Source organism: Glycine max, chromosome 20 (genome assembly GCF_000004515.6).
Source record: "Glycine max cultivar Williams 82 chromosome 20, Glycine_max_v4.0, whole genome shotgun sequence".
Taxonomy (NCBI): domain Eukaryota; kingdom Viridiplantae; phylum Streptophyta; class Magnoliopsida; order Fabales; family Fabaceae; genus Glycine; species Glycine max.
In genome coordinates this window covers 34,486,359-34,513,005 of record NC_038256.2, presented here as the reverse complement: position 1 = coordinate 34,513,005, position 26,647 = coordinate 34,486,359, and the positions used below count along the sequence as shown (strand labels likewise).

Here is a 26,647-nt window from a genome sequence, read left to right as displayed (position 1 = left end):
ACAAGTTATCTCTAACCTATTAATATTTGAATATATTTGTGCGTCAGAGTCCTTTGTTTTGCAGGTCCCCCCTCATGTCCTCCTGACAAAGACACCTCTCAAAGTCAACGTGTGAAGTCCAGGAGCCCTTTTCGGCCACGTCCACCCTGATGTGTGCTAGCTTCGAATTTTGGTAGAACATTTGACGCCCACCGCGGGGTCACGGTAAAACATACCTCACGGTCTCTCATCAACTCTCTCCTATTCGTCCATGGTTAGCACCTGGTCTGGCCTCAGACGCGAGACCCCTCTCGAAGACTCCCATCCTCATCTAGCAGCTATGACAGACACATACACTCTACAACAACTCCAAACCCGCATTGCGGAGATGGAGCGACACCACGAGGAGAAGCTAAGGAAGCTAAAGGCTGACCATGACCAGCTGGGGGCTCGTGTCAAACGTCCCTAAGACGAAGAGCACCCCGCTCACACTTTTCCTAAGCGCACCCAAGGGGAATCACACCTCTAACTCATAGCCAACACTGCAAATGACTTAAGTCTCTTCCACATGCACCGCCCCGCAGGGCGGACTACCTATCGACATCCTTTCATCAACCACATTATGGAGACAAACATACCCTTGGGGTGGAAACCACTCAACCTCGAGTGGTACGATGGGACAACAAATCCAAATGAACACTTGTACGCCTTCCTGACTCAGGCAAACCTCTACACCAATAACAACACGATTCTATGTCGTGTCTTTCCAACGTCCCTCAAGGGGGCAGCATTGACCTAGTATGGTGGACTCCCACCTAAGTCCATAGACAGCTTTGATACCATCGTCAAACGATTTAGTGCGCAGTACGCCACCATCAGGTCTTACCACATTACCTCGACCGCCTTGGCTAGTATTCGACAAGCAGACGATGAGTCCCTTAGGAAATTCATGGATAGATTTGGGCACACAGCCGTCTAGATCTGAGATCTTAACCTCGAGGTAGCATTGCATTCCATGCTCCTCGCCCTATGCTCCAGTAAGTTTGCGAACTGTCTGTGCAAAAAGCCATCCGATAGCATGGACGATTTGCGCGAGCAAGCCAAGGGCTACATCCAGATGAAAGAATGTCCAGATTCAAGAATGAAATCTAACAAGTCAAACAGAGGCGCGACAAGCGCGAAGCAAACACCAAGACTGACTTACACAAGTCGGACAAGAGGCATAAGCCAAACAAGCGCCAACCTTTCTCTAGAGGGCCTAACTACTAGCATTACACATCTCTAACGACCAATCACACTATGATTTTGGAGGAAGCTTTCAACTTGGAGGTACCCATCCGGCTACCCCTGGAGAAACCTCCCAAGTCGGGGCTAGACATAATCAAATATTACAGGTATTATCGCAATATTGATCATAACATAGAAGACTGCTAGACCTTCAAAGACAAGATAGAAGAACTTATACAAGCTGGATACTTAGCCCAGTTTGTTAAGAGGCCAAACAAACACCAAGTAGGAACAAGACCTAGAGGACACCAGGAGGAGAAGCATAAGAACGACGAAGCAAACAGAAGAAGAGCAGAAGACCGAGACATACAAAGACACTAGAAACAACGGCGTGAGTGACAACCTCCACAAGAACAAGAACCCTCCCAACAAATCAGAGGTGTAATCAACACCATTGCTGAAAGATTTTCCTATGGAGGACAGTTTAGTCAATTCCGAAAATGCCATCTCCACGCCATCCGAGATATCGACATTTATTTTGTCGACACACCACTACAACGAAGTCTCCCTCCTATCACCTTTATGGATAGGGACTTCAAGGGCATCAACCCCGTCGACCAAGACGACCTTGTGGTCGTCTCCATCATCATTTCAAACTTCATAGTGTCTAGGAACCTTATCGACTAAGGAAGTTCCACTTATATACTGTATTGGAAGACTTTCTGGCAGAATTCACTGGAAACGACAAAACCATCCTAGACTGGTGGACCTTTTACGTTGATAGTGCATTCAACATAAAAGGAAGCGAGGCAGGGATCATCCTTGAAGGCCCTAACAATATCACCCTAGAGCAAGCCCTCAAGCTCAACTTCAGAGCCTCAAACAACCAGGCAGAGTATGAGGTGTTGATTGCAAGTCTGAAGCTAGCAAGAGAAGTCGAAGCTAAAAAGCTGTCATGCTACACAGACTCGTAACTTGTCCAAGGACAAATTACCAACACATACTAGACCATGGAAACAATGCTGCTCAAGTACTATCAGATCGTGAAGACTCTCATCAATAATTTTTAATGTTTCAAAATATACTACATCCCCAGGGAAAACAATATCAGAGCAAACCTACTCTCCAAGCTGGCTAGCACCAAGAAGGCCAGACACCTCAAGACTTTCATCCAGGAGACACTCCAAACCCCCACTATAGATGCAGAGAAAATTATGGCCGAAGAAGAGGAGGAACCAAACTGGATGACCACCTACAAGAACTTCTTAATTTGGGGGGGGGGGGGGGGTGCTACCACCAAACGAGGATGAAGCCCAACGCCTTAAATGGAAGGCCAACTACTACTTCATCCTTGATGGCGAGCTATTCAAAAGAGAGTTGAAGACACCTTTACTCAAATGCCTAAAAAACCAACAGGCAGACTATGTCATGAGAGAACTTCATGAAGGGATCTGCGGTCTCCGCACGGAGGATGCTCCCTAGCCACCAAAGCGGTGCGAGTCAACTATTACTGGCCAACACTCAAGGCAGATGTCCTCAACTTTACCAGGAGGTGTAGACGATTCCCAGAGTTTGCAGACGTGCTACGCACTCCTCCTGACAATCTTCACAGACTGAGCTTCCCTTGGCCCTTCGCCATATGGGGAATGGACATACTGGGACCATTGTCAAAGGCCTTAAGAGTAGTCAAATACTTACTAGTCGTCATCGACTACTTCACCAAGTGGATAAAAGCAAGACCACTGCAGGAAAATATGGCCAATGAGGTGGAGAAATTCACCTGGAAACACCTCATCTGCTTGTACGACCTTCCATATGTCATCATCACATATAAAGACACTCAATTCATAGCTCCAATTTACGAAGACTACTTGACAAGGCTAGGCATCAAGTACCTAGTCACCTCTGTTGAACATCCTCAGACCAACGATTAGGCATAGACATCTAACAGAGTCATCCTCAGGGCCTTGCGTACTAGACTCGACAAGCATAAGGGTCTATGGAAAGAGGAGCTCTGTAGCATACTCAGGGCATACCATTGTGCACCCCAGACAACAACCAACGAAACTCCTTATTGACTCATATATGGTACAGACGCCATGATCTCCATTGAAATCGGGGAACCATCAACAAGGAGACTACTATTCCAGCAACAAAAAAATGAAGAAAATATGAGGGTGAAACTTGAAACCTTCGAAGAAGTCCAAGAAATGACAAGGATTAGGGAAGAAGCTGCCAAACTCCGAGCAGCAAAGAGATACAATACAAAGGTTCAATCACAAGTCTTTCAACCTAGTGACCTCGTATGGCAAGTCCAAGGTGAAGCCAGAAAAGATCCTCAAGCGGGAAAGCTTGGCCCCAACTAGGAAGGCCCATTTAGGGTCACAACCAACCTTGGCAACAAAGCATACTGTGACACCCTCTACCCCTCACATATATACTAATAAAGGAATAAAAATTCAAATATTAATTAAAAGTATTTTTAAAATATTTTTTTTCAAAACAAGTCTTCCAAAGGGGGAAAAGGCTCACATTCATTTTCTTCTAATCATATTCAAACTTGTCCAAATAAATAATAAAGTAATCTCGACTCAAACAAGGTTGTCTCAGCTTCATACAATTAATATAGAACCTATATCCTAATGTCACATCCTATCAGAGTGTTGTGTTCCCGTGTCCTCTAGCATGAGGTTCTTCATAGTCATCCACCTATTCATTTGGTCCCCCGAACACAAGTTCAAGATCATCACAGGATCCAAACACAACAACACACAGGGAGTGAGTTATCACATTCTTAGCTAATAGAGAAACAATACAATTAAATATACATATTATATAAATGAGAAACCACTTGCTTAAACATAGCTCATGTAATTTCACCACTTTGTCATTCAAAATTCACTTTTCAATCATCAATCACATTACACAAGAATCCCACACTCTGATCAAGATATAATAACACATCAATTTCATAATAAACAATTAGCAAGTGTATGCAACAGTTATGCTAAGACTCAATCCTATATGCAATGTGGTATCATGTCAGTGAAAAACCTCGTCGGGCGCCTAGGAGTACATGACAAGACAAGCTACACACTAGCAAGTCAAGTCACTCTCACTAGGTAATATCATAGGGAGACCAGTCAGGGTCACAATGTTTTGCGAGAATGCTCCAACCATATGGGATCAACATAGACTTAAAGGAGCACTCAAACCTTGTGACCCCCAAGGCCTACACTCCGAAGAGTCCGTCAAGGCCTCTCCCTCCTGATTCAGGTCCAACCCAGAAAATATTTTAGCACACAGATTTTATCTATGAACTGTACAAAACACACAACTCCTCAATTGTTCTCAAAATAGTTTTAACTCGTCGCCCTTAAAGGGTCTTAGCATTAACTCACTGCCCTTAAAGGGTCTTATAATTAACTCATCGTCCTTAAATGGTCTTATAATTAACTCACCGCCCTTAAAGGGTCTTAGCATTAACTCACTGCCCTTAAAGGGTCTTAAAGTCATGTGATTGTACAATCCATAGTTTACAACTCAATGCAAACAACTTCTCAATACACACAACATCCCAATCACATGGATACTCAGTTTATCACATACAGTCGATCTCAATTACAATGGTATAATCTCAAAATAGCATGTTATCACACCTCATGAATCATATTCACTTTACCTATGAATTATGCAATACACACAACTACTCAATTATTTTCAAAATCATTTTAACTCGTCGCGCTTGTGATTAAACTCGTCAGGTTCCCACAATGGATCTCATCACAATACTCGTCGCACAAAACTCGTCGCCCTTAAAAGGTCTTACAGTTGTGTGATTTCACAATTCATAGCTCACAACACAATACACATCTTAATATACATGTATTCTGTCATTCATCACATGTTCAATTCACCACATACTCACAATTTGAATCATCATTTCATATCCTCAATATAAAAATTTATACAAAAGACTATCACAACCTAGGGACTAAAACCCCTCAAATAATATTCCACAATTATATCAAAATCATAGGTCAAAATATACAAATATCAAGAACACAATTTATCAAGCAATTCTCATCAGAACATCAATATTTTATTTATAATTATAAAGGAAAAATTGCAATTTAATAAACATCTCAAAATAAAATCTCAATTTAATCCTCTAAGGATCCCTACACATGTTCTCACTAATCCTCAATTGTGAATAACTCATCTCTTACCTTTAAGCAGGCTCACGTGTCTTCAGACAACGATAGCAGCATCTCTAGCGGTTCTCTGAAATTCCTCTAGTTTTTTCCTCTGCTCTGATAGAATTCCCAAACGTTAGAGAGACAGAGAAGGGATTGAAGCCTCCACTTGTACTATCTTGGTGCGATTCCTCTCTCTCTCTCTCCATGAATATTATCTCACAAATCCCAACGGTGAAAGTATACGAAACTGAATCTCGAACCACATATCAAAATTTCATGAAAATCCAACGGTTAACGAAACCAGGATCATCTCTCAGCTCAAACATGATATCAAAATTCCCAACGGTGAAAATGCTCGGAATTTGGTTGCAAACGTGGTGCTCAAATTTCACGACGATCCAACAGCGAATGAGTTCGAGATCATCGTGTTTCTGAAATAGGTTTGGTGCTCTGCAGGAAAAAGAAAGGATTTTGGGAGAGGAAGAGAGAAAAAACAAAATTAAGAGGTAGAGGAGGCTGAGGAGTCAGTCTCAAAACTGACCTAGCATGTTGCTATTTATAACTAGAGGTATTCATGACCTATTATTTACTCTATTTATTTATTTCTATTATTTTTTTAAAAAAACTCTATTTTATTCTCCATCAAATGAATAATAAAATATCCTTTTTATTTTCTCTCAAACCATTATTTTATTATATCTATTTTTATTTATTTATTTAATTATAAAACATCATTATTCTCTAAAATTTTATTTACGAAAAAATTGGGATGTTACACATACAAACTACAAGAACTGGATGGCAAAGTAATTCGAAGAACATGAAACACCACCCACCTGAAGTTCTACTTCAGCTAACCAAAACGACAAACCCAATGTTGTACTCTTTTTCCTACTCAGGTCTTTTGTCCCAAAAATAGAAAAATTAGAGTTTTGGCTTTAGGGGTTTTAACGAGGCACATCTGGGATAACGAAGGGAATTTGTACTCAATCTAATACATTGAATAAAAATTCTACATCCCTTCCTTTTCACATTTCTTTTATCCAAACAAGAGTATCCATAGTTGTAGATCTGAGGCTCTTAAAACCCAAGGTCCGCCCCTGATGAGCCCTTCTTCTAGCACTAAGTCTTCAGTACATAACACTTTGTAAAAGGCACGTATGCAAGAGTACATCATTACGACTCCAATACATGTATACAGGGAGTGACATGTGCGCAAGAGCACACTACCATGACTCTAGTATATGCCACCCACGACGAGTGACATATATGCAAGAGCTTACTGCTATGTCACCAATACATGTCACCCACGGTGAGTGACACATATGCACACAAGCGTACTACTACATCTCCAGTACATGTCATCCACAACGAGTGACATGTACGCACGAGCGCCCTACCATGTCTTTAGTATATGCCACCCACGATGAGTGACATATATGCAAGAGCATACTACTAAGCCTCCAGTACATGCCACCCACAACGAGTGACATGTGCGCACGAGCATACCACCATGTCTCCAGTACGTGCCACTTTGTAAGAGACACATATACAAGAGTACATCACTAAGACTCCAGTATATGCCACCCACAACGAGTGATATATATGCAAGAGCACACAACTATGACTCCAATATATGCCTCCCACGGCGAATGACATATATGTAAGAGCATACCATTATGTCTTCAGTACGTGCTACCCACGGCGAGTGACATGTATGCAAGAGCACGGTGGAAAAACCCAGGTTGGACAATTCCCAGGTCAATTTTTCAAAGAACTCGCAAAACCCAAGGTCCACCCTTGGTACACACTCCTACAAAACCCAAGGCACCCTCTTGGTCCGCTCACTCGTAACAACTACGACAACCACCATCAAAGGTCCAAGTTCAACATAATGTACTACCACAAGACTATTTGGCAAGATCTTCAATCAGGTGGAAGTCACACTTGATCCTCATAACCATCAGGGGATAAGTCTTGCAGGTCAAAACGACCCATCACCAGATTGCATGACAAGAGCTTCAATCAGGTGCAGCTCATACTTACTCCTCATAACCATCAGAAGAGAAACTTCGCAAGTCAAGCGACCTACCCCCACACTGGTTGGCAAGACCTTTAATTAGGGGCAAGTCAAACATACTCCTCACAAGCATCAGGGGGAAGCTCCGCCAAGTAGAAGGAAGTCCCACCAGATGGGTGACAAGACCTTTAACCAGGTTGAAATCAAACCTGAGATGATTTCATGTCATCTACTCTTTATTAGACCGCCACGGTCCTACCTATGCATCGACAAGGTCTTGCTTCCTATGCTATCAAAGATTCCACATCACAACGACCTATTCATACTACTACAAGTATGGAGCATTGCATAGACAAAAGCAATATACATGACATACACACAAGACATACATAAACAATGCGACATTCATCATCAAAGGAAAGCATGTGCATTGAAGAAAAACAAAAATAATTGTTATTAACATTTAAATTACTTGAGCGTCGAAGTCCTTTGTTTTGCAAGTCCCTCCTCTTATCCTCTTGACAAAGACACCTCTCAAAGCTGACATGTGAAGTCCAGGAGCTTTTTTCGGTCATGTCCACCCTGACGTGTGCTAGCTCCGGATTTTGGTAAGAAACCGAACTTCAAGAAACTTTGAAAGAACAAGAAAACTAAAAACAAATACAGTAAAACCAATGTATGTCCAAAGATTTAAACATATTTAAAGTACAACTTATTTTATAAAATGATTTTTCTGAGAATTTTTTCTGTACTAGTTTAGGCTTGCCAGACTAAGCAACATTTCAGTTAGCTTAGCATGTGTGCCAATAGTCATGATGCAAACATAAAATAGATCATATGCTTGAGGCAGCATGGCCTAAAAGGCTTAGTATATGATTATTGTGTTCCTGATGGACAAACTTTGGAGATAGTTATAACTCATGAAGTTAATAGAGGCCATGGAACCATTAATTGTAGCTAATGGGGGCCAAGGAACACTCAAGATGCAAATGGTCTATATGGAATTTGTACTATGCACCTAGGTATATACATATGTGTGTGTGTGTGTGCATGTATTAAAAATAACATGTTATTTCTCATCCATGTTATTTTTCTTGATGAACCATAGATTAAAAAAGAATGCTTTTTAAACAATGGAGTATATATAATCTAAGGCTAATTTTTTTGGATATGTAATCTAAGGCTAATATAAATCCAGTAAATGCCCTCAAGCTCAATTCAAGCACCAAATTCATATTTAATTTTCACATCAAGTTAGACATCACCAAAATATACAAGAACTCTCTATTACCTCAACCTAATCAGATCAAAATCGAGAGAGCAAAACACCAAGAATCACATTTCCTTCCACTTACCAACTCATGCAAGCAAAAGAAGGCATGCCCCTGATGTTAAGAGTATTATATACAGATTTATTTCTTATTGTCACCATGCCAAAATCATTTTGACTTGACTAAATAATAGTGCAGGTGTCGCATCTCCTCTTAATCTTCTAGAATATGGACCATCTTGTGTTTAAAGACAAATTCATTCATCAACCGCCCCCAAAGATTTGTCTCTAGCTAGCCACTCCACAGCCTAAGGTCCAACTCGAAAAACTAAAAGATTGAGCCAACTTGAGCCCATACAACAAGCCCCACAACTCAATGTTGCAATAACCTATTGAATGAGCAAAACCCAATAAAAAGTTGTCGTAATGGTCCGCAAAGACACCCCACATGCAACAAGATGGGGATTTTTGGTGCATTGCTGCATCAACATTTAATTTAACTAGCCCAACCTCTTTCTTTTTTTCTTCAAACAATTGACATGTTATCGTCACCATCATTATCATCGCCAAAGCAGTGGGGATAAATTAAACAAAGGATTGAGGTTTACTTTTTATGTGTATTGTACCCCCTTGGCCTACACGATCAGTTGTCTCTCACTCAAGAGGCTTGGATTCCTGTTGATATTCCCATGTTGCTAGTGGGGCACCCCCACTACACATCTGGCCAAATCTTAGCTAGTAAGTAACTTCAACCGTTGGCGACACAAGTTCAGAGATCTCGGAGTAACAAACCCACCAGATGCAGATAGATTCTCACTAGAATACTCTTGGACTAAGTCTCCTTCCGCTGAGGTACGATTTAGTTACAAGCACCTATATTATTAGAAATTGAATCCTAAATAAGAAGCTAAAATATATGACTCTATGAATTTCTATATAGTTAAAATGTTTGATGAAAAGTAAAACTAAAAATGATTTAAATCAACTCAAATTACAAGAGAAAAATTTACAAGTCTCTTAGTTATTAGTCAAAATAAAATAAGATTAATAGTATTATATTTTCTTTCTATTCATAATTATTTTTTTATCGTAATATATAAATAAAAAATAATGCAAGACATATGTGATATAAAGTTATATATATATATATATATATATATATATATATATATATATATATATATATATCAATATTCATAGTTATATTAGTATGTTTTTTAAAATATTTATATACATATATGCTAATATATTCTTAAATAAAATTTTAAAATACTAAGAAATACATTTAAAATTCATAAGCATACAAAAAAATTGTAAATAATAAGTTTAACACTCTTGTGCAAAGTAAGAATTATTAGTTAAAAACACACTTTTTACTTTTTTTAATATACTTCACTGTTTACTATTTATTAAAAATATATAAAAAAACTCATAAATATTAAATAGCACTCACGATTTTCTTAAATTTTTTTAATAAATTTTAGTTAACATAAGAAAATATAATATGTTCAAAACAAGGACAGCATAAGAGAGTGTATCACCACTCTTGATTGGTACAAGTGTTAAGAGTTTGTTTTTTATTTTTTAATTAAATGATTTAAAATTTGAATTTTGATAGTAAATACGATATAAATATTTCATATAATACCATCTAGATACTGTATAAATATTTTACATATAAAAAATTATATATATATATATTTTCGGTCGAAATTATCCCACACTCCCACCTAACCAAAGGCAGGAATGGGATGAAGAAAGGGCATTTTGACGTAAATTCACCCATTTTCCTCAATTTACGCTAGGTACTAGTTGACAATCATTGATGCACCACCAAATGAGAGTGAGACTGCTTCTGTTTTATATCACCCAATGCAACACTCTCTTCTAATTCCCATCTACAGTTAGCCCCAAATCTGGGGTTAGGGTTTCCTCTGCGTCGATGGCTTCGAATTCGATCGACGGCGACGCCGTTACGGGGTCGGGACTGTGCATAAACGACGTGTTAAGGGACGACGAGCTGCGTTCCATTCTGGGGCGAGTGGAGAGCGAGAAGGACAAGGAAACGTTCGGGTTGGTCTGCAAGCGATGGCTTCGGTTGCAGAGCACGGAAAGGAAGAAACTCGCCGCACGTGCGGGTCCCCACATGCTCCGAAAAATGGCCGATAGGTTCACACGCTTAGTCGAACTGGACCTCGCTCAGTCCGTCTCTCGTTCCTTCTATCCCGGCGTCACCGATTCCGATCTCGCCGTCATCGCCACTGCCTTCACTTGCTTGAAGATCCTCAATTTGCATAATTGTAAAGGTCAATTTCTCTTTTTTTTTTTTCTGTTTCTCTGATCTGGCTTTCTGAACTCTGATTTACTGCGATTGCTGACTATTTTACACGTTCTTTTATATTATTCTGAGAATTTAACTTCTATGGACAGAGGACTAAAATCAAAGATTTTTTTTTTCAATTTATGTGGTTGTTTTATTATTTAAAGTGTCATGTTATCTAATTTGAGTGATGATTAAGGACCAAGGTTTTATATTACGGACAAAGGCTGAAATCACAGTTGTGGAGTGTGGATTGTTCTTTAATTCGAAGGACTATATAAAGGGCTTTGTTATTAATATTTAAATTTTTTAATTCGAAGGGTTCAAGTTTTATGATTGACAGAATTTTATTGTTTGTGTAAATATACAGGAATTACAGATGCTGGAATGAAGGCTATTGGTGAACATCTTTCCTTATTACAGTCGTTGGATGTGTCTTACTGTAGAAAGCTGACTGACAAGGGATTATCAGCTGTTGCCAAAGGCTGTTGTGACTTAAGGATATTGCATATGGCGGGTTGCAGATTTGTTACTGATGGTGTATTAGAAGCTCTCTCCAAAAATTGCGGTAACTTAGAGGAGTTGGGATTGCATGGCTGCACAAGCATTACTGACAATGGACTGATAAACCTTGCAAGTGGATGTCGACGGATCAGGTTTTTAGACATAAATAAATGTAGTAATGCCACTGATGTTGGGGTTTCTAGTGTTTCTAGGGCTTGTTCATCTTCTCTCAAGACATTGAAATTGTTAGATTGCTATAAAATTGGGGATGAAACCATATTATCCCTCGCCGAATTCTGTGGTAATCTGGAGACTTTAATCATTGGTGGTTGCCGGGATGTCTCTGCTGATGCGATAAGGTCGCTGGCTGCTGCATGTGGAAGCAGCCTTAAAAACTTGAGGATGGATTGGTGTTTAAACATTTCTGATTCTTCATTGAGCTGTGTTTTAAGTCAATGCAGAAACCTTGAGGCACTGGACATTGGTTGCTGTGAAGAGTTGACTGATGCTGCTTTTCAGCTATTAAGCAATGAGGAGCCTGGATTGAGTTTGAAGATTTTGAAGATTAGTAATTGTCCAAAGATCACAGTGGCAGGTATAGGCATCATTGTGGGTAAATGCACGTCTCTGCAATACTTGGATGTGAGGTCATGCCCGCATATTACAAAGGCTGGCCTAGATGAGGCTGGTTTCCATTTTCCTGAATGCTGCAAGATTAATTTTAATGGTAGCGTTAATGAGCCTGTTGTGCTTCTTTGATACTCTAATTATTTTAAAAGATTGGCTTCATAGTTAAATGTTCCTATATAAACTTTATTGATAAGGCGTGCCTTTGTATATTTGATGAGAATGTGGTCTGTTCTGGTGATGTTAGTTTTCTTGTGCAACTCACGTATCATGTATGTCAGTAAATGACATTGGATGTATCATATTTTATTGATCAGTTCAGCTGTAAATTTGAAGAGAACATTTCCCCCCCTCTTGTGTTTCACAAATTTGCACTTTTCACTTGATTAACCCTGAATATGAGAATAGAAACATAATTCTTTTTTGTATAACAATTACTTGCTTTGATTTGATCTTTTTATGAAATTAAGAAAAACAAAGAACGTGACCAAATTAATGGGGCAGCAAAATATACGAGAATAAAGCGTGACATTAAAAAGTTGTACCATTTTGGTTGAGAATAACACGAGTGGTAGGGCCAATTAAGGCGTTGAGATGAGAGAGCAGTCTTGAACTTGGTGTTTCAGGAGATTATTTGTCCATTTTTATAGCGTATAGTGATCTCTAAAGGCAGTGCTTTTATTTAACTCTGCAACATTTTTATTTTTTTCTCTTTTTACGAAAAAAGACAACCAAAGTCTCTTATATTAGTTTGTCATCTTGTAAGTGACATATATAGACAGTGGTCATCTCTTTATATATATATATATATATATATATATATATATATATATATATATTGGAAAGATCATTTTATTTTAAGAATAATTCTTTAAAAATTATTTTTGGAATAATTTGATTTTTTTCTCCTATACATCACTATTTTGGGGATACAGTAGTAATTTAAATTAAAATATAAAAATCTCTTTTTATATTAGTTTGTCATGTTACACATATAGACAGGGGTCATGTCACATATATATAGAGATAAGTAATTAATTTATTTTAAGAATAATTCTTTTAAAATAAATGATTAAGATGATGAATAATTTTTTTTTAAAAAACTTATTTCTCTTCATATACATAACTATGCTAGGGGTACAGGAGTAATTTAATTTAAAACATAGAAAATCTCTCTTTTTCTGACAAATTCTCTCTCCTTTGCCTTATATGTTTGACTATCAAAGCATTTTTCTTTTCCTGTTAATTAATGCTTTCATCTTCTTTCACCCCGCCGCCACCACCACCACCATGGATATGTTCGTGGTTGCAGTGAATACAGATACAGAAACTAACACTCTCCACTGAATTCGTCACCGACAACATTGTTCGTCGCCCTCGCCCTGCATGCTTCATTCTTCGCGTAGCAAACACGTTCTGATTAACACCAGTGCGTCCATGAGCAGCAGCAAAGGCTACAGAACACAGTCACGACCATCTTCGAAAGAAGAAGAGAAAGAGCCTAACCGTGAAAGCGTGACCGAGAAAATTTGAGAGATGAACAAATTTGTATGAACAAGTGGTTTGAAAGAGGAATCAAATCCTTTGACTCAATATTTTTATGATTTTATGAAGTTGTGAATTTCCGTGTTGGAGTTACTGTTGTTGCAATCAGTGGCTTGAACATGGTGGTGGGATGAGAAAAGAATAAAAAAAAGTAATGCACGTGGTCATGCGGGACATGAAGAACAGAGAGAAACATTATTTATTTTTAAAATAAATTAAATGAAAATTACTGTATTACCCTTAAAAATTGAGTTAAAATAAGAAATAATGACTATGTTTTTATTCTTTAGCTCTCAAAGTTTTCTTCCATTTATAATTCCCGTAATTATTTCATTAAATATTATCAACTTTGTGGGGCTCAAGGTGATAAAAAAGATGGAATTTTTCTCTTGAAATCTGGACATGATATTAATAAAAATTTTGTGAACGAGAAACTTTTTATTTTGAAAGAATAAGTGGTGATTAATTTTGGACACATAAAAATTTAAGTAATTTAAACAATAGAATATAAATAATGATTCAAACACATCTATTAGTTTGTAATAATTTATACTATTCAAGTAGAACTTAATAAGAATAGCAGAAGGCCAAACCCTTTAGATCACTTAAAATATTGCATATATGATTGAAGATCATATAGAATAGAATATATCTATATAACAAAGAATATGGTAGAATAAAGTCAAAGTAAATAACATTTCACTATTTATGGGTATTAAGAACATTAATTATATAAATTTGGAAGATATAAGTTTTTCAAGAAGTAAAGAATCTGACTCCTTTATTTCTTCACCATTGTCATAAAAATTTACCGTTGTTAGCACGAGAATTACCATATCAAGCACAATTTATCATGTCAACTAATTAATTTCGTTATATATTGAATTAAGATGAAGGAACATTATCGTAAATGAAAGAAAACTTGTGAGACTCAAGTAGCATAATTAAAATTTGTGAGATTAAAATTATATAATTAAATTATTTTTTATTAAATAAATTATAGAAATAAAGTTCTAATTCTAATTCTAATTAGAAAGTAATCCTAAAAAAAATTGTATCCTATGGTGGTACCAATACGTCGTTAGTCATTGTAGAACTTGGTTATAATTTCTTATTCTTGAAGTAAGGCTCGTTGTTTTGGCAGTAATAATTCCAATGGACATGCAGTTAGCCCGAAATTCTGGGGTTAGGGTTTCTTCGAATTCGATGGAGGGCGACGCCGTTTCGGGGTCGAGGGTGTGCATAAACGACGTTTTGACGGACGACTCGCTGCGTTTGATTGTGGGGAGGGTTGAGAGCAGACGGAAACCAAGAAGATCGCCGCACGTGCGGGTCGAAGAATGGTTGATAGGTTCACACGCTTGGTCGAGTTGGAATACTCCAAGTTCACTTTACGTGGATCCTATATGCCACCACTGATTCCGACTCGCTGTCATAGCCAATGGATTCCCTTACTTAGGGTTCTCAATTTCAAATATTCTAGAGGTCATTTCTATTCTTTCATGTTCATAATATCTATTTTTAGGCCTCTATAAAGCCTATCCAATCAGTGATGTTTGGATTTCTAGTATTGTTAGGGCTTGTTCGTCTTCTCTCAAGTGGGGATGGAACCATATTATCCTTGGCCAAATACTGTGCTAATTTGGAGACTTTACTCATTAGTGGTTGCTGGCTAGTCTCCGATGATGCGGTAAAGTCGCTGGCTACTGCTTGTGGTAGCAGCCTTAAAGTCTTAGGGTTGGATTCGTATGGAAACATTTCTGATTCTACAGTGAGTTGTATTTTAAGGCAATGCAGAAACCTTGAGGCGCTGAACATTGCTGGCTGTACAAAGTTGATTGATGCTGGCTGCTCTTCATCTTATAAGCAATGAGGATGTTGGATTGAGTTTGAGGATTTTAGATGAGGCTGATTTCCGTTTTCCTGAATGCTGCAAGATTGAATTTCATAATCAGGATCACCTCCATCATGTGTTTCTTTGATGCTATAATTATTTTAAAAGATTGGCATGGCAGCTCTCCTTCCAGCATACTTTGAGAGAAGGAAATTAGTGTGCAAACTGGTTAACTAAGCATGATTCTTCTTTGGATATCTCTTAATAGTCTTGTGGGTAACTTGTCCTCTCCAGCTTTAATCACTCTTTATTGGCAGAGGCCATGGCTGTAGTGCTTTTTTTTTAGGGAAGGGTGCATGTAGTGCTTGTTAGGAGCTAGTTTTTGTCTTTGCCTTTCTAACTGATAAAAATAGAGAATGATAATAATATATATAAAATTTGATATAGATATTACGTTGAGGGTAAGTGAATTTTGACTTGATTAGCCCTAAATTTTGGCGAAGACGAGTTATTAACAAATTTGCACTTTTCACTTTATTAGCCCAGAATATGAGCATTGAAACACCTTTCTTTTGTACAACAATTACTTACTACAATTTTATCTTTTCATGAAATTAAGAAAAACAAAGAATGAGGAACGGGGAACATGACCAAATTAATGGGCAACAACTATAGAAGATCAAATGGAATATTAATTGTATAAACAAGTTGTACCATTTTGGTTGAGAATATGAACATGTAGCAGATAAGAGATCAGAGTCTTGAACTTGGTGTTTCAGGAGATTATTTTTCCATCCTTTTAGAGCAGAGTGATCTCTAAAGGCAGTGCTTCACGTACTGCTTCTATTTAACTCGGCAACATTTAAAATTTTCTCCTTTTTACTAAAAAAGACAGCAATAGTCTCTTAATAAGCATCTCTTAATAAGCACTCTAGAAAAGATATTGTCTTTGCATTTAAAAAGGAGAGAGAGGAGGTCGGAAATGGTTCTACCATATTTTTTTATCCTTTGTGACGCGCCAACAAAGTTTGATTTGATTTCACCTTCGATTCTCATATTAGTTAGTTTGTCATCTTGTAACTGTGACACATATGAGCATTGGACATCTCCTATTGAGTAAACCCTTTGTCATTAAATTTTATTTAATGCAAATCATTAAATTGACAATTAAATTGTTGATGTTACACACTTTATAAGATGTTTTAAATACAAATAAAATAGTGGGAACAAAAATTTTAATTTTTAAATATTGCACATAACATTGAAAAATATAACAAGTATAAAACTTAAATGCAATGTTTTGGAATTTTTTTATTTGAAAGAAAAAAATATTTTAAAAATTATGACACGTTTTTATTATTTAATTAATTAAGATATTGTGTTTGCCCTTTTGTTTCCCTGTGTTTCTTATCTCTCACTTATTTTCACTTACAATTATATGCCTAATAGATAAAAAGTCTTTTTCTCTTAACCCTCCGATTACCAAGGTTAAGACCAAAAAGTAAAAAATAAAAAGCTTTATGGATATTATTAAATTACTCAAAGGAAAAGATCAAACATGAAATATTAATTAAAAACACAATGACACAAGTTATTTTTATGAGGACATTATTTTAATATAAAGATAAATAGGTAGTCATGAATTACTATATGGATAAATTTATATGTTATTTTAATGCATGTGTAAAGATAAATGTGACTTGGTTGTGCAAGTGTACGATTTAGCATGATTAAAAAATAATGTCCTTTAATCATATGGTCAAATTAATGTTTGATCTTAATATTCTAAATATATAAAAAAAATATTTGTTGGAATAGATGAAATTTCTTAAATGTGTCTTCATACTTCTAAGGATTAATATATGTTTTACGAATATTTTTAGTTACCTTTTAATTTTTTTACTATCTAAAAACTTTATCAGGCCTTGTTAATATTATTTGGTAAACAGTTTATTTTAGGAGCTAGTAACATTATTAAGACAATACATTAAGTAATGTTTTTAAATGCCAATGTTTTCCTTTTATTTTTTTATATTTTATTTCCTTCTTACTATTAAAATGTTTATTAGATTTCATTTTAATACTTTTTTTTATACATAAAGTATGGTTTTATTATTCTTTTTTTCCCCTATCATAAACAATTGGGGTTTTTCCTACTATTGTTAGATATTTTTCATAATATAGTATTTATTTTAACCATTAAAGTATTTATAATATTTATTGGATTAGTTTAGCATCATATTTGAAGATGATGATGGTGGTGGTGGCCTGGATGCGTCTGATGATGGGATGCGTCTTAGGGCTGGATTGGTGTGAAAGGATTTCTGATTCTACAGTGAGCTGCATTTTAAGTAAATGCAGAAACCTTGAGGCACTGAGCATATATAGGTGACCGTATAGAGTTGACAAATGCAGCTTTTCAGCTTATAAGCAATGAAGAGGCTGGATTGAGTTTGAAGATTTTGAAGTTTTGTATAGGCACTTCTCTGGAATACTTGGATGTGACCTCATGCCCCAATATAACAAAGCCTGCCAGATTGAATTTCATAGTGGCATCAATGGACTTGCTGTGTTTTATTGATCTTCCTATTCAAACTTTATTGATAAGGCATGCCTTTTTAAATTTGATGAGAATTAGGTTTGTCAAATAGATGGTCGATTGGACAATTTTTTTTTATTCTTACCATGATGTGTTGGATTAAAGTGTAGCATTCAATATTAATGTAAATATATATAAAAAAGAATTTTTTTATATAATATGACACAAATTTGTTTATTACTTAAGATTAAAAAAATAATTTTTTTTTTCATGTAATTTAGTATTTTTTTAATTTTTGTTTTTGTAATTTTTTATTTATTTTAATTCTTGTAAAATATATTTATTTTATTTTCAGTTTTTAAACTATTTTTCCACTATTTAAGACATTTTTTACTGTTCAATGTGCTATCTAAATTACTTTATGGTAAAAAAAAAGCATATTTTATAAAAAAACTTTAAATTACATAGACAAAAAATATATTTTTTAAAAATTACTGTAATTTATAACTATATACTAATATAATTCAACATTATTTTAAACTAGAAAGTTCAATTATATACAAATATAAAATATAATAATAATAAATGTTATGTTGGTCTGAATAGAATTAGATTTAAATTTTTTTAACAAGATTTCGGATTTTTTAACAAAGACTAGAAGCACCAGCAGCTTAATTTTTATTTTAAATAAATTATTATGAATTGTTTTTAAAATTCTCTACATATTTAAAAATCCTTATTTTTTTTGTTAATACTTTTTATTCATTGTATTTTAAAGTAATCAATACATAATGCATATAAATACAATATTCAAATTATTTAAAATTTTGTTACATGCTAACAGTTAATTTTAGGTAATCAATTTTTGCTTTTTAAATTTTTTTCTGCATGAAATATAGTAAGTAGAATTTTGTTTGCTACATATAATTAAATTAGCAATTAAATTTTAAATGCTATGCAGTTTATAAGATAACTTAAATAGGTAGGGTAAAAAAGTAAGCATGAAGCTTTGACATAAGGTTTGTCTTCCTCTCGTATAATTTAAGTCACATTAGTTTATATAAAAATATATATTTAATTACTTATTTTTCCTTATGGTTACAAAAAAAAACTCCTTTTAATCTCAATAATTAAAAACACCACTTTTTAATTCTTATACATATAGCTTTTTTTTATTTTTATTTTAGTCTTCATACATATAGTTTTAATCTCTTTTAGTTCTAGGAATAGAATTTGAAAATGGTATATGTAAGAACCATAAGGATTTTTCTTTTAAGCATAGAGAATAAAAGATTTTTTTTTAACGGTTGAGCCCAAATAAAATAATGGGAACACAAATTTTAATTTACAAATTTCGCATCCAACATTGATTTTTTTATTATATAAATATTGAATTTGAGGCTTAATCCTTTATAGTATTTCTTGTAATAAATGTGATTTTTGGAACAGGGATAAATAAACCATGGAAAAATCTAATTTAAATTTTTTAAATTTTGGTTATTGTAATTTTCTCTTGTTTATTTTTAAGATAAGTATGCACTTTTTAATTTTAATCTTTTTAAGATTTGATTTTTTTTTCATTTTTACTTCAGGTAACTTCATGCTATAGGAAATAAAATTGGAAAAATACAAACTACTTAGACTAAAAATAATAAAAACTTTTCATGATAAAAAAATGAGAAAAAAATGTGAACTAAGACTAAATTCATATGGATGTAAATGTTGGTGGTGACAATATTAATCACAATAATATTGTGAGTGATATGATGATGATAGTGTCTATGATGTAAAAAATAATGATAATATCATGACATTAATAACAACTAGATGAGTTGTATTCAAATTTAAGAATAATGTGTATCTTTAAAATTAAAAAATTAATTCACAAATATTTTTCAATTTAAAAAATGAATATAAAATAATTTTAAAATTAAGTTAAAAACTATTTCACAAATATATTTTATTTTAAAAATTACATTTAAATACTAACAATAAAAAACTTCCAACCACCCACACGATGGATCCTCGGTAAAAGCAAAGGGTGTGTTTAATGTTTGTAACAATTTTTTTATGTAAAAATAGTTTTTAGGCATTTCTAGATGAAGACACATAAAAATAATTTGCATATAAATAGATAAACCTATGAACAAAATTTAATACATGATTTAGAAAAAATTCTACTTACAAGAAATTGTGATATGACTTGAGAAAAGAAAGATGTTGTGTAATTGCCACTTGCAAGAAAACAAGAACCCGATGCATTAATATTATGGTAGAAAAACTCAATCATAATAGAGGGAGACGGGGGAATAGAAAAGTTCAATTTTCCTAACTGAAATTGTCACAAAATTATAGACATTTCGTTAGTATTTTTCGATTTGTTTATTGGCGAAAATGAACCGTTAAATAAGACCCAATAATTAACATTAACAAAATAACAAAAAAAAAAATGAGAAAGATCCTTTACCAATTTGAAGGATAATACTAAACAAGTAGTATTATTATCGATTTTATTGTACCTTCCAAACAAACCCTGCAGCGATTTGTTTCCTTCCATCTCCGCCGTACCATGTCGGAAGCACCACCGCCTCCAACTGCCGATGCGTCACCGCCTCCGTACTGGTGCTACCACTGCGAGAAGCGCGTCTCCGTCGAAACGCTCGCGAATCTCCCCGACGTCGTCTGCGGCGAGTGCAAGAACGGCTTTGTGGAATCCATGCCCACGCCGTCGCGCTCTCGCTCCCCCTCCGCCTCCTCCGACGACCCCTACTTCGGCTCGCAGTTCCTCCAGGTCCTTCGCCTAATCGCTCAGTCGGCGCGTGACGACGACGCGTCGCCTCCGCCGCCGCCGAGCCGCTCTCCGGAGAACGATTTCCTCAGGATCGAGCTCGGCGGCTGGGACAACGACGAGGAGAACGAAAACGACGACGATAACGGCGACGAGGAGTTCGAGGAACACGAGGAGGCGGAGGATCGCTCCGGCAACGAAGATCCGCACGGAGGAGACGACGAGGATCTGAGAAGAAGGAGGCGCGAGCTACTTCGGCTTCGGATTAGGGATTTGGCGACTCGTACGAGGAGCATGCGGAACCGGATCTTGGATTGGGCCGAGATTCTGATGGGCCTCGAGGACAATTCCATCGAGTTCCGCCTCCAGCTGCCAGAATCCGACCGCTACGTCGGAAATCCCGAGGATTACGTCGACGCGGCAGAGTACGAGGCGCTGCTGCAGACGCTGGCGGAGAGCGACGGGGGAGGCAGGAGGGGAGCGCCGCCGGCGTCGAAGGCCGCGCTGGAAGCCTTGCCGACGGTGAAAATTGCGTCGGAAAGCGAAGCCGTGGCGTGCGCTATATGTAAAGATTTGCTCGGTGTTGGAGACGCGGCGAAGAGGTTGCCGTGCGGGCATCGGTATCATGGAGATTGCATTGTTCCTTGGTTGAGTTCTCGAAATTCTTGCCCTGTTTGCAGGTTTGAGCTACCAACGGATGATAAGGAATACGAGGAAGAGAGAGTGGTTATCGCTGCTTCTTCGAATTCGAACGGAGCTTCGAGTTCCGGTGGAGGTGGAAGTGCCATTGTTTGATTCCGCTTGGTATGTTCCGTCATGCTCTGCTCTGCTCTGTTCTGTTCTGCCATTTGTGTAATATATTTCGTGGTTTCTGAATTTCTCTTTCTTTTTTTTTTGGTATTAGTGGATTTAAATCAAAGCTTGCGCCATGTTATTATTTATTTTATTTGAAGCTTTTATTATGTAGTTGGCTTCTTAGCTCTCGGATGATGCTAAGATACTTGTATATAGCATTTGAATCAATGTGAATGTGATCATATCACACTATCTCAATGGAATTTACACTTTCTCCCTGTTATGCTTGTCCCTTGTTGTAGATTTTTTGGTTGCTCGAGTCACTCATATCACATGTTTACCTTTCTGCATAAGTATAACTCCATGGATTTAGTGGAATTAATCTTGGGGTCAAATTTTGTTTTTGCCGAGATGAATGATCATGTATCCGTAGTAGAAGAAATGTTGTTTAGGACTTGGGAGATGGATAGAAAGGAAGAGTGCAGGACAGAGCATAAGGCAGCCTCCTTTTAAATTTTTTTGCAACTGATCATAACAACAATGTTCATTATGTGAGCAGCATAAAGAGGATAAGAAAATCACTTATCCCTTAAGGGGTGGCATCAGAAAAAAATATACCTCCAAAGCTGGTAGCCAGAAAATAAAACCAAAACTTTCATTTATTTTGTCTTTAGTCATTTGATTAGGATGTGTTTTGTGAGCTTCGGATTTCATAATTGTCCCTTCTCTAGTAATAAGTTAGAATGAGAATCTTAATTTCAAACTTCTCTGTGGTAAAAAATACTTGAGTGGCCTGGAAAGAGGAACAGCAGCAAAGTGCTTCCATTTGCCAAACAAAGAATGAGAAACTGGAACATGACTGGATTAATGGGCAAGAAAATATACAAGATGAAACATGTAGCAGTGCCAATTAAGGTGTTAAGATGGGAGAGCAGAGTCTTAAACTTGGTGGTTCAGGAGATTGTTTTTTTATCGTTATAGGATGGAGTGATCTCTAGAGACTGTTTCTAACATTTAATATGGCAACATTTTAAAATTTTCTTTTTCTTTAGTTAAAAACAACGGGCATGGCTCTGAATAAGGTTTTGGAAAAGGAGAGGTTCAGAACTGGTTCTACCATCATGCTTTTCATTCCTTTGTGATGCATCAACAATGTTTGATTTGATTAATCACTTCACCCTCAATTCTCTTATAGTTAGTTTGTCATCTTGTAACTGGCACATATAGACATTGTTTATCTCCTATTCAGTAAACCCCATTGTCTAAACATGTTTCACTGATGAATGTTCCTTAAGTGCAAGCTGATGCTATGATAGCCTTGATTATGTTTTCAGAGTAAGGATAAGTTTTAGGTTGTAGGAGTTCAGGAAATCATGGCATATAGATGGTTGCTTTCTTTTCTGTCATGGGAAGATTTTCGATAGATATAAATTCCTACATTTGATTGAAATATTGAATAGGTTCAGATAAAATGATCATTAGCTTTGTCAAGATTACGTCTCTTATCTTAGCAATCTGTGAATAGAAGTTTTACCTGAACCGTATCGCGGATATTTAATTCTTTATAAGCATCTGATTGGAGAGTTGAAGGCTACGAGAATTACTTCAACATCATATCCTTACCTAGGACAAAAAGGAGAAAGGAATGAGAAGTTGCCTTTTTATTTATTTATTTATTTATTTGTATATATGGTAGATAAAGTTGCCTTTATAAATTATAACGTAGCATCTCACGGTAGCAAACCAACCACTTTTGGTTGTTTGTCTTTAATTATTTCCCAAAACAGAAAACTAAAAGGGGTGGGAGGCCAGTCATTGTAGTTTGCAACTTCGCGTTGTTTGTATGGAATAAATGTGCGATGAATGGAAATGAGATGTTAAATTTATATAAATGTTCTATCTAGTTTTACAGGAGAAATGAAAACAAGATTACTAAATTTATATGATAGCCCTTGATTTTCAAACGGGTTAACAGGAGAATCATATCAAGGTTTTGACATTTTTATAATAGCCATCGATTATGTTTATTTATTTATTTTTGGTGATCAATTTCAAAAAAATTGGTGGACTTATGTTGATGACCATGGAATTTTGGGTGATTAAATTGAGCGTTTGCCCATACGTGAGTATACTTGTTCTGTGACTCAACTTGCAAAAATGTCAACATATCCCTCCGGTCATAGCGAGAATTTGACAAAAATTGATGACGGTCAATTTTGTCAGTTCAACACAATTTCATTTTTAACGAAATATGGCATACTATGCTAAACAAAATATGAAGATGGTCAACCAAGTTTTGTTTTTCTCTCTTTTGCCTAACAATTGATTAATCATCTTTGGAAACAAAAGATACCGTAATTTGCTTGATTTTGTTGGATCGATCAATTAACGATTGAATATGACTTGTAACTAGTAATACATTTTGATAAGGCCTTTCTTATCATCAGAAAAAACCTAGAATATTACCTATAACAAGATTTATTGTTGATTATTAAATTTTAAAAAAATAGAAAAAGAGGGGGTGGGGGTGGTAGGGATTAGCATCGTCGTCTTTTCTCTTTAACAATGTATGTCATTTTCATTCTTTGATTTGCTGTTAATAGCACTGTAACAATCGTGGACCGTCATAGCTCCTAATTGCCATTTGCCAGTTTGCTACCGCCACCTTGTTGCCCTACCACAACTTCCAACACCCTTTTGTCCCCTCTGTTTCCGCCACTACCACTATTTCTATCATCATATGTGGATCGGTTTCGTCCATAATTATATGCTAATTAAAGGTATCAAAATGAAATTTGAATTTAGCTTGGAATTATAATTTTAAATTTTAATTCTTTGGAAAACTCGAACATAATAATTATAACTCAGAATAAATTCCAATTCTAACAAAAATGGACCTGGAATTGCAACTATAAATAATATTTGGTTTAAATATGTTTATGGTGTCCGATAAATTAGTAAATTCTGTTTTGAATCTTTATTATTTTTGTTTTCATTGAAATTTTAAATAAAATAATTTTTTTATCCTTGTTATCTTATTTTAATCATTTTAATATATATTTTTTTGGTTTGGTTTCTAAAATATATAGATCATTTGTTATTATTTTTTAACAAATATTTTTCAAGGGATTAATAAAAAATATTATATGGACTAAAATTAAAAAACAGATATAGTAGAAGGAATAAAACAAAATTAATTAGGACTTTTATTTTTGTTTTATTAAAAATTTAACACACTTTTTTTTTATTAGAGACCCAAAACAATTAATTTATCAGGGATAAAACACTTTTTTATATTGCAAATGATATGAAAATATAAAATACATTTTTATGTATATCAATAATTTTTTTTCTTTTACTTATAAGGATATTGGTTAGCATTTTTCAATTTCATTTATACTTTAGGAACATTTAAATTATACTTTAGGAATAAGATAAATTCTGCAATCATGAAAATTCTCTTCATCTCCATCTAAGTTAGAATTCACCATCGTAAAGCTGTTATTAAAACGCTAGCAGCCAACGCCATCACTGGAAAATACCAGTGAAACCTCTAAAAGGGTAAAAACAAATAATCACAAAATAAGAAAGCAGAAAGGTCAACTGCTGCTACTCTGCTTATTTCTTAGTAACTTAGTTAGCCAAGGAACCATATTAAAATATTAGGTCGGCTATGAATGTCATTTGGTGGGGGCTGTAAGGTAAGCAACTTTTTTGGATGAGGAAAAGGGAATTGCCAAATCATTCCCTCATCATCCTTTTGCTCCACATGTAAACCATTTTTCTAATAAGGAAAATCCAAATTTTAATAAAGATAACAAGCTTCATCCAACATTATATGCTTAAAAATGAAATATGGGAAGCCACTTTCACAGAGTTTTAATATCTTACAAAACGCGTCTCAACTGTACTACGAGGTTGCCCATGAATGTACAGAGTACAGACTGCATGAAATGAAAATATTTAGTAAATAAGTTGTCATTTTTTTAAAAAAAGAAGTTAACAAGAGTAAAATATAGCACTCTTATAAGTCATACGCTACTTTATTAACTTATCAAATTAAAATTTTTAACTTGGTGTAGTTTTTTCAAGAAAAACTTTCTAACCAAACACTTTTAATAACTTATTTTTGGTCAAATGTTAACTGGCTTGTAAGCTACTAAACTATTTTACCAAATACACTCTAACTAGCCATAACTTGGGGGCTTTTCAATCTGTTAAACTCTTAAAGCTTAGCATGGAAGTAAATGCAATGCTTGTACTTTTATCATTGTTGACAGACAAGAGGTGGCAAGGATATACCTCTGAAATACTTAGGCTGTACTTGTATTAACATTGCTTTTGTTCAATGCAGAAGTAACAATTTTCTTCAGTCACATTTGTTGTTTAGGAAAATGAAAGTTTGTCTTAGAAAACGTAAAATGGGGTTCCTAACTAATTCCCAAACACACACTAGTCATGGAGAATTTGATAGCATATTGTGAATCAATTGTCCCAAAAGTTTAAATTGTTAAGAAAAAGTTTTTATATTATATTTGTAACATAACAAAAGAGATTGATGGCAAAAATAAATATGTTTGATTAAATAATAATAGTCCGATTAATTTTTGGTTTATTGTATATTAAATAAGATCTTCATAATTGGTTCTCTAAAAACTTCCATTAAAGAATTAACAATTAGGAAGTTTTTATTAGAAATTAGTATGTATTAATAAAAACCAGTGCAGGTAAATACCCTTGTTGAATGTTGATGCGTCATATATACCACCATTGACTTTGTCTGAATTTTGATTAACGCTGATTGAGATAAGTCTCTACGTGAACTAAAGTCTCTTAAGGGTGCCGGATAATAAGTCTCTACGTTGATTCCAGAAGCAATATTATTCTGTCTTGGTACAGAGACTTGATAAATTTACTCTGGCTTTCAACTGTTAACATATACATCGTAAGAACCTCCATCATTGACTTTAATTAACACTTACAATTTAGGCTGAATTAGA

At 35.3% G+C, this 26,647-nt stretch overlaps 3 protein-coding genes across 3 annotated transcripts; all 3 read left to right on the top strand.

The window, feature by feature from the left end:
- The first annotated feature begins 10,442 nt into the window (after nt 1-10,442).
- LOC100781531 (F-box/LRR-repeat protein 2) lies at nt 10,443-12,496 on the top strand. The gene is made up of 2 exons (XM_003555787.5): nt 10,443-11,001; nt 11,386-12,496. Exons 1-2 carry the CDS (start codon nt 10,638-10,640, stop codon nt 12,276-12,278), a joined length of 1,257 nt encoding a protein of 418 aa, XP_003555835.1. The 5' UTR covers nt 10,443-10,637; the 3' UTR covers nt 12,279-12,496.
- A 2,350-nt stretch (nt 12,497-14,846) lies between these two features.
- Nucleotides 14,847-15,564, top strand: LOC102660605 (F-box/LRR-repeat protein 2-like). The gene is made up of 2 exons (XM_006606814.1): nt 14,847-15,042; nt 15,269-15,564. Exons 1-2 carry the CDS (start codon nt 14,847-14,849, stop codon nt 15,562-15,564), a joined length of 492 nt encoding a protein of 163 aa, XP_006606877.1.
- Nucleotides 15,565-20,366: 4,802 nt separating this feature from the next.
- LOC100780991 (E3 ubiquitin-protein ligase CIP8) lies at nt 20,367-21,899 on the top strand. The gene has a single exon (XM_003555786.5). It carries the CDS (start codon nt 20,634-20,636, stop codon nt 21,645-21,647), a length of 1,014 nt encoding a protein of 337 aa, XP_003555834.1. The 5' UTR covers nt 20,367-20,633; the 3' UTR covers nt 21,648-21,899.
- Nucleotides 21,900-26,647: the final 4,748 nt, after the last annotated feature.

Bases quoted from the DNA above. Each gene is read 5' to 3' on its own strand.
- LOC100781531 (XM_003555787.5), top strand. From the start codon at position 10,638: ATGGCTTCGAATTCGATCGACGGCGACGCCGTTACGGGGTCGGGACTG. The intron at 11,002-11,385 runs GTCAATTTCTCT...GTAAATATACAG, and splicing joins CAATTTGCATAATTGTAAAG to GAATTACAGATGCTGGAATG.
- LOC102660605 (XM_006606814.1), top strand. From the start codon at position 14,847: ATGGACATGCAGTTAGCCCGAAATTCTGGGGTTAGGGTTTCTTCGAAT. The intron at 15,043-15,268 runs GTTCACACGCTT...TAGTATTGTTAG, and splicing joins GGTCGAAGAATGGTTGATAG to GGCTTGTTCGTCTTCTCTCA.
- LOC100780991 (XM_003555786.5), top strand. From the start codon at position 20,634: ATGTCGGAAGCACCACCGCCTCCAACTGCCGATGCGTCACCGCCTCCG.